The sequence below is a fragment of the Onychostruthus taczanowskii genome, unplaced genomic scaffold, assembly GCF_017590055.1.
Source record: "Onychostruthus taczanowskii isolate IOZ18803 unplaced genomic scaffold, ASM1759005v1 scaffold44, whole genome shotgun sequence".
Classification (NCBI taxonomy): domain Eukaryota; kingdom Metazoa; phylum Chordata; class Aves; order Passeriformes; family Passeridae; genus Onychostruthus; species Onychostruthus taczanowskii.
The window spans coordinates 2,105,101-2,113,679 of record NW_024501903.1 but is presented as its reverse complement, the minus strand read 5'-3'; the positions used below and the strand labels follow the sequence as shown (position 1 = coordinate 2,113,679).

General features: G+C 49.4%; 1 protein-coding gene across 5 annotated transcripts in view; it reads left to right on the top strand.

Annotated features, from left to right (window-relative positions):
- Nucleotides 1-1,923: 1,923 nt before the first annotated feature.
- Nucleotides 1,924-8,579, top strand: part of GAB2 (GRB2 associated binding protein 2) — a 93,298-nt gene continuing 86,642 nt past the window's right edge. For all 5 annotated transcript variants that reach the window (XR_005953378.1, XM_041414070.1, XM_041414069.1 and 2 more), the window contains exon 1: nucleotides 1,924-2,095. Coding sequence is in view for 4 of the 5 variants with exons in the window: in XM_041414070.1 (XP_041270004.1) it covers nucleotides 2,024-2,095 (72 nt within the window). In the remaining variant the exon portion in view is untranslated. The remainder of the gene's footprint in view (nucleotides 2,096-8,579) is intronic.

Genomic DNA, 8,579 nt, shown 5'->3' with positions numbered 1-8,579 from the left:
GGGTTCTCTGCAACTGGTATTCAAACTGATAGCACTTTGCATTGGTGTCAGTATGAGTGAATTCCTAACCTGTGAATCATTAACATACGCCATGGGATAGTTTTGCATGATACCTTTGTATTAATCCTGATCATCTGTTCCTAATTAAGTGTTTCTAAATCCCCCACCACCCTCCCTGAATTTTTTGTGTGTTTTTGGAAGATCTCTCAAGTGCGGGTCACCAGGACACACAAATGCACAAAGTGCCTCTAACCTAGGAGAGCTTGCAGGTGAGACTCTTGCTGTCATGCAGTGTAAATTGATATGGCTCCAGTGCACTGAATAAGGTGATGCTGGCTGAGGCCAGCATAGAGCTGGTCTCTCCATCCTGCCCTGCTCCCAGCCCCATCACCACACACTGCGTTGGCAGAGTTGGGCAAGCTGATCTGAGCATAGCCTCTCTCTGCAGAGATTGCTCAGCACAGGAATAGGATAAAGCCCTTCCTTTGGGTAGTGAGAAGGTAGAAAAATCTTCCTATTTAGCCTTTGCATTTCACTGGCAGAAAAACAAAGCTGTTGAGAAAATACATTCCTAACAAATGACCGACTTGTAAGGGGTTATTCCCCTACTTTATGCATTCACAAAGATGATAAACAACATATGGCTTAACCATGCTGTCCCCATCTTGAAAAGAGGTGTTGTTCCTACCTCCCAGAGGCACTGCAAGTTGCAATTACTGCTCTGAAGTGTTGCAAGATCCCTGCTCGAGCAACGTTATATAAAGGTTGTTGTTGTGTGACATACAGTAGCACATCCAGCCAGCATGGAGTTGTTATTGCACCAGCTACAGCACAAACACATAAGGAGGGACCATCCCTGCCCACAGAGGTTGGACAGGCAAGGAAGCTGAGGCAGGGATGACTGAATGTGCCCGAGCAGGTTTGGGGCAGAGCTCTTGTATAGAGACAGGTCTTAGAAATTCATCCCTAGCAAATTGTTGTGTTTTCCACATGAGTGTGGGCTAAGAGGACTCAGCTTTTATGGGTGCCATGCCCAAGTTTTGCTTTAAAGGGTGCAGTGAAAGCAAGGTTAGAGAATAACCCAACTCACAGGGCTGTGGAGAGACATTTTATTACTGCCTGAGCTGGGGAGGAGAGGACCAGGCTTTGAAATGTACAGTGTTTCTAGATCTAAAAGTTGATAGTGAATCTCAGCCAGGGTATAATACACTGTAATACAAAACCTGGCTTGTCTGCATGAGACTCCAATGGCAGTCAAATCCCCTTTCAGTGGCCACTGCTCCATTACTTAAAAATCAATAATAAAATACGAAGCTTTTATTGATTCCCCTCGTGGTTTTTTATTGCTATTTTTTTTCTCCAGGAGGGTTTTTGGCATCACTGGTGTTTGGCTGCCTCTTGCTCAACCTCTTTGTTTTCCTATGGCACCTTCATGTCAGGCACAAGCCCCTGAGCACAGAGAGGCTAAAGGCAGCCTCGCTTTTCCGAGGTGAGAAGGACCTTTTCCATCAAGAGAGGAAGGGTCCTGGGGTAATGAAACCTTACGGGGGAGAGGCTTGGGAGGAGCTGTGCTTTTTAATTAAGGAGACGTTGCGCTGTTAGAGATCACCTGCTGCAGCATGATAAAAGTTTCTCTGTAGGCACTGCATGAGTGTGGGGGGGACAGGGACGAGCGGCAGCCCCTCGGGGGCGGCGTGCGGCCGGGCAGCCCCTCTCCCCGCGGGGTTTGTGTCTTTAACAGGGCTGGCGGGGCGCCGGGCGGGCGGAGGCGTGGTGAGCCGGGAAGGAGCCAGTTTCCTGCTTCCCCGCTCGCAGCCGAGCGGCCGCGGCGGCGGGGGGAGGCGCTCGCCGCCCCCCCCATCCATCCTTCCATCTCTCCCTCCCTTTTTCCCTCCCTCCCTCCCTCTACCCACCCATCCATCCATCCGTCCGCTCACCCACCCACCCCCGCCCGCCCTCCATGGGCCGGCGCGGCCGGCGCTGAGCGCCGGGAGGCAGCGCCCGGCGGCGCCCGGCTGCCGCGATGAGCGGCGGGGAGGTGGTGTGCTCGGGCTGGCTCCGAAAGTCACCGCCGGAGAAGAAGTTACGGAGATACGTAAGTCTCAGCCCACCCCACCTCATCCTCACCCCGGCCCCGGGAAAGCCGGGCTCCATCCCCCCCGCCTCCATCCTCGCTCCTCCGCCGCCAGCCCGGGTGCACCTGCCGCCGCCTCTCCCGGCGCCGCGGAGGCTCGGCTGGGCGGGGGTGCCCCTTGCCCGGGCGGGGAACGAACGCTCCTGGCTCCCCGCCTCTCGGGAAGGCGGGTGGGAGCATCTCCGAGCCCCCCGGCTTGCTCCCTGCCCCGGGCTGGTGGGGTGGGCGGTGACGGCCGCGGCTGGAGCGGACACTCGGCGCTGGGGCCGTTCTGGCTGTGCCCCGCGGTGGCCGGGCTCAGCCGGGACCTGCGACGGTCACACCCCCGCCTTTGAAGTCGTCTGTTTTAGGGGAGGCTGGGAGTACCTTGATCCCAAAGAGTAAAGGTACTAACGCATCTTGGATCCCCCCCAACATTCCCATAATAGTCGCTCTCCCCCATCCCGTGCAGGGTTCCTATTAATCATTGAACGTCCGAGCCCTTTGAAGATAGCACCAGTAGCGCTTCGATAGCCTTTGTGTCGTTAGCGGCTGAGATCAAACACTTCAAAGAAGTTGTAAAAAGAGGGTCCAAATGCCAGCTCTGCCACATTCCCCACTCATTGAAAGAAATAACTGTTCTTTGCGTCCTCCGCCTGACAGTCCTGCCATGTGCCAAGAGCATTAGCGCTCAGAAACGCGCTGCAGTCCTGTGACTCCGCACATCGCCCCCCAGCATGTCAAGGGTCCCACTCCCTGACACCAGTGACCAGCCTCAGCCAGCCTTCAGATGACTGGAATGCAGCCTCTGGGAGGGAGCTGGATGCTCTCCCTTTCTGGGGGGACACCAGCCAGATCATCCTTTGGTCCTGTTGCTTTTGCCTGCATGCATTTGGGGAACGGCAGGCAGAACAAGTGCAGCTGGTGTCTCCCCAGTGCCTGTTATTGATTGATGGAAGCATCACTGCCTACCCTTGAGAGGGAGATGGATGTCTGTAGTCCCGTACTGTGGGCTAGAGCAGGACTGAGGTTGTGTCTAATTTGTGATAGAGTGTTATTAGCCTTGCCCAAAATGGGTTCAGCCCCATAGACATCAGTGGTACCACATCCCTTTGCATTAGACTGTGTGTCCAGTTGCTCTTGGCAATTCTTTCCTTGTGTGCCTTATGCTCTTCCAGGGAATATCAGTTGGCACAGGGCTGAGGGATGGAACTGCTAGGGAATCCAGTAAGGTAAACCTGAGTGTTCATGTGGGAAGTATCAACGCCCTAATGAACGTAGGTAGGCTTTGTGGGAGGTGGACAGAATGACTTTGTGCATGCTGAACTGTGAAGGATGCTTTTAGCTTAATGGAGCGAAGCACCTTCCTCCCGCAGAAATCAACTAATTGCTGATCCTGAGTCACCAATGGCCTTAACTCATCAAACATCATTAGCTCCCTAGCATCTGCCCCATGAAAGGGTGCTCACATCACTGTCTGAATATCCAGCTTGTGCTCTGGCATTCCAGCAGGAGCTGAATAAATCTGCTAAATGCTCTACATAGAGGGTGTGACACGCCGGCGGTTAGTGCTAATTATCGATGTGCATAAGAGTGCTTTTCATCCACATACATCCCAAAGTGCTTTGCAAGCCACCTATGTTTTCAAAACATCCTCATTCCCCCAAGAGGAAATGCAGCCATGCTGAGATGTGCCCGGCCATCCCACGCAGCCTCCGCGGGGCAGGAAGCGATGCTTGGCAGATGTCACTCGAGGGGATCTCTGCGCTGAAGCGGTCCCGGTGCTGTGGTCAATGGGACTTCCCTTCCAGTCACACCAGTTGCACCAGCTTCCTGCATCAGTGGCTGTATTTGAAAGTGTTGTCCTTTAGCTTGAACTGTGTCTCACTTGGTGGTGCCTCATCCCTTTGCTTTTTAATGCATTATTATTGATACTGTATTTATGTAGCTGTGGTGTGCATTTAGGGTGTTGGTGTGTGGATCAGGCTCTCCTTGAATGTAGATCAGAGCAGCTTGCTCGTCCAGAGCCTGAGGGTGATGGCTTTCCTCCCATAAAACCTGTTTTTGTCCACAATAAACCCACATGGTTGGACTTTGGTTTTTGTGCACAAAAGGCGGTTTATGCTGGCTTTTGTATGGCCTCAAAGGGAAGGTACTGAATCGCTGGCTTTGCCACTTTCCTTATGTCTTCAGTTTATGTTCTGCTTTGAGATCTCAGAGGAGAAATCTCAGGCTGCAGGATGCTGCTAATGGGGTTTGAAGTTCCTGCTCTGGCTGTATTGACACAGGGGAGAGGATAGATTTATTTTTTCTTTGACAAGTGCATTTCAAATGTATGTGTCTGCACATGGCTGCGTTGCTAACGCTGTCCTTGAAGTGCTGTGCTTTTATAAGCCTGGTTTTGTTTTGCTTTTATTTTTCAAGAAGATCTATGGCAAGAAAGGAAAGTACTAAATTTTCTCTCTGACTTCCACCCAGGGTGGTTGGGAAAGGGGACTCTTCTCCACACCTGATCTAAGCAGCATTAATCTGCATTTACAGCAGTGCCTGCTCTGTTTCACTTCAGAGGATTGTGTTTATGTGAGACTGTGGGACCTATTTGTACAATGCTCTGGGAAATGCCAGTGTTGTGAGTTTCTCTTCTGTTGAGGGACATTCAAATGATCAAACTATGACTGCTTAAAGGTTGAGACAAAGTGTGCCTTTTTTCAGCCTCATAACTACAGACAGAGGTTCATGTAGACTCTGGGCAGTTTGACTGTAAATGCTACTGTAATATTGATAATAAAAGCTACGCAAACAATTGAAGGTCAAAAGTAATTGAAGTACCAAAATACCTCTTTTCACCTCTGCTCTGCTTGGGACGTCAAGGTCCCTCGTCCTCTTGCTTAATTGCTTTTTTTCAGACAAACACTTCTTGTACATGCATAGAATGGTTTCGGTTGGAAGAGGGGTTTAAAACTCATCTATCCCAATACCCTAGCAATGAGCAGGGACATCTTCAACTAGACCAGGTTCCTCAGAGCCCTGTCCAGCCTGGCCTTGTATGTTTCCAGGGAGGGAACATCCACCACCTCTCTGGGCAACCTGTGCCAGTAGCTCACCACCCCCATTTTAAAAAATTTTCTTCCTCATATCTGGTCTGAATCTGCCCTCTTCCAGTTTAAAACCACTGTCCCATGTCCTGTTGCTACGCACCCTATTAAAAAGCCTGTTCCTACCTTTTGCCTCTCTGACTTTCATGCATGAAAGGGTCTCCTTGTACGCAGCCACAAAGCACAGAACTGTCTTTTAATTCTCCTCCTGGTTCCTTCTTAAAGCACACGTGAAAAATTTTTTTAAAAAAACCCAATCCCCAAACAAAACCCTGGGCTTTAGTTCTGTGACCAACGAGCCGAGACCAGGGCATGTTGTGCTTGTCCTGTACTGACTCACTGTCTCCTGGTCCTCTGCTGCTGGACGTGCCTGTCTGTTGTCTCCTGTGTTAGACATGGGTTTGGAGCAGTGTTTTGTGTCTGGCTGCTGCCCGGCACGATGGGCTCAGGGGTGGACTGTCTGGCAGGGAAGCAGTGTGAAAAACAAGTGCTGTTGTAGAGCAGCTCAGCTCCCTATCGTTAGATCAGTGTGCTCTGCCTGCCATTTGTGTACCATGAAGTCAGAGTATTCTCTGTCTGGCTGAGATGTATGTCTGCAGTTCTGCCTAAAACAAAAGCTTCTCATCGTGTACTGGTTGTACAGTCCTCTAGAGCTTTGGGTTTTGGGTTTTTTTTCCTCCCAGCTGGTTTATCTGGGTTTGGCTTTGTGTATCAGTGTCATTCTTACATCAAGCAAAAGCAGTTTAAGCAAGGTCATTGGAAGAGCTGCTCCTCTCTGATGGGACAAGCAAGAAGAGGTTAAAGGGCTGATTTACTGATTGCAGCCCTATTCCTATGGGCAACTCCTTGATGAAGGGCTTATTTAGGTTCCTGAAGTAGATCCTTCATATCCCACCTGAAAATGCATTGTAAGGATGTCCTTAAATGAGAATGTGGGATGTGGACTGAAGTAGGACCATTAGTGCAGAGATATCATAAGCTGTCAAGTAGTGGAGATGCCAGGTGGAGTTTGGCACAGTGCTGACTGGGATGAAATTTTATAGGAGGGAGAAGAAAGAACATCTCTTTATTCTGCAGCAAAGTACAAAAGATGGGTATTGTACAAAATTCTTTCTTTTTTTTTTTTCTCTCCCTTCTCTCTAAGGAGTTTTAATTGGTCACTCCCATGCTCAGCTGTGCCATGCCTCATTCGGGATGCTCTACCCATTCACAAAAATAGGAAATAGTTGCAGACATACCAGAGAAAAGCACCAAAAAATGATCAAAAATATAGAAAACAGAAAGTCTGAAGGAAATGGGGTTTTTTGGGGATGAGAGGGCTGAAAGGAGGAATAACAGTCCTCAAGTATGCCAAACGTGGCTGTGAAGGGAAAGGGAGTAAACTGTTCTACATGGCTGGTGATTGGAGGCCAAGAAGTGCTGAGCTTGAACTGCAGCAAGGGAAACAAGTGTAGGAAAAACTTCCTAACCTCTGATTGCCAGAGGAGTGGAACAGTGGAACAGATGGTTTGGGATGGGCTTGGAGTCTCCATCATGGCAGTTCTGAAGTGCAGGTTGGCCAAACTCCACTTCAGAGAGCTGAGTCTGTTTAGAGGCAGTGGAATAAATTTGACAAATTCTCCAGAAGTTCCTTCCAGTGCTGGATTGGGTGAATTTATGGATTTTGAGCCTGGATGCAGGGAGAGGTAACTAAGAGGCTTAAGGGCACTGATTATGTCACCTGGATCTCCTGATGGGACTCAGGGAAGTCCTCTGACAAGTTCTTTGTAGAAAGTTTTGATTGCACTGAAACTCCATGAGTTTGCACTTATTCCAGCTGTCAAACTGCCTTGCTGCACCCTGCTCCTCCCATGTAATCTCCCAGCTTGATTCCAGAAGACCATCATATATTTTAGCTATTGTAATCTGCCCTGTGATTCACAGGAGGGATGAACACTTGCTCCACCAGAGAAGGTTTTGCAGGTCAGGGGGTGCATTTTGCTTGCAAAGGCAGTGCCTGCCAGCACTCCTGCTACACCAGCTCTCTTGTGCAATGCTGCACAAAGGTCCTGCTCTCTAACTTGTTTCTCTGCTGCATCATTGCTGATGAGTCAAAACACACGACCTCTTCCCTACAAGAGGGGAAGAGGTCCTACCCCCTCCTTTTGGGGTCATTTTTTTGAGGGTGGGACTGCATTCCTTTGCCCACTGTAGCATTTTCTGGGAAAAGCCAGGTAGTGATGTATTGTCATTGTGATCTAGTAACAGGCAGATATTTGAAGGTTGGTTGTGGGTATGATGGAGTCAAACTCTTGATTGTAGAAGGTGACAAAATAAGGAGAAACAACCACAACCCAGATTTGTAGGTTCAGGGTGGGTCTTAGGAAAGCTCCTCCAATAAGAGGATCATGGTGTAAAGGAACAGGTTCCCTCAGAGGCTGCAGGGTCTCAGTCTTTGAGAGACTTGGCTAGAGAAAATTGCAGCTGACCTGATCCAGTGACACCTCAAATGCAAGGCTGGATTAGAAACCTCCTGAGTTGCCTCTAACCCAGCATTTTTTACACCTCTGTAAGGTGCAATGTGGAGCCAAGAATCTCAGAAGCAGTAGAGCTGTTGTAGCCCAGCTCACTGTGAAGGTGGACAGTCTTTCTTTTGTTTGCTGCCAACACACGTGTTGGGGCAGCTCTTCATCTGCTGAAACCCAAACTGGTTTGGTTAGGACTAACCCGTGCGTGTTCCGAGGCATTGCCTCAGTTGAGGTGGACATGCCCACAGAGGTCCGTTGTGTGGGGGGTGAACCTGGTGTGTTTTCCTGCTACTTTAGCTTTGCTGAGACAGCTTGAGTGAATCCTCAGCTATCTGTCATGACTTCAATGTTGGCTGATTGTCTTGGCAGTCCACAGTGGATGTAAAAGATTAATGGTGGTAAAGCACAGGTTGAACTTAAGAAAGACAAACAGTACTTAAGGAAAGCCCGTGAGGAAGCCGACGTTGTTTCTCTTTGAAAGAGAGCAGAAGTGATACTGAAACAATTTTTTTTCCCTTTTTCTTTTAGCAACTATCAGATGGAAGACACGATGCAAAAGTGTTTACCAGACCGAAGCACATAATTTATACTAGTGACTCAAAGGCAGAACAAAAATTACTTATCTGTATTACAGTAGCAGCTGAGACAACTGGGGCTCCATGTGCTATGTTTGGGGAGACCACATCTGCCATGAAAGGTCTGGTCTGATGGGCAAACCAAGGCACAGAGCAAGTCAGATTTGGCTGCACTTGTGTTCAGGGTCATTCCCACAGCTGGAAACTCACCTTGGCTTTATGGTTTCTACCTGAGCCAGGGGCTTCCGAGCTGCTCGCAGGCTGCTGAGTGAGGATGTGTGAAGCTGTG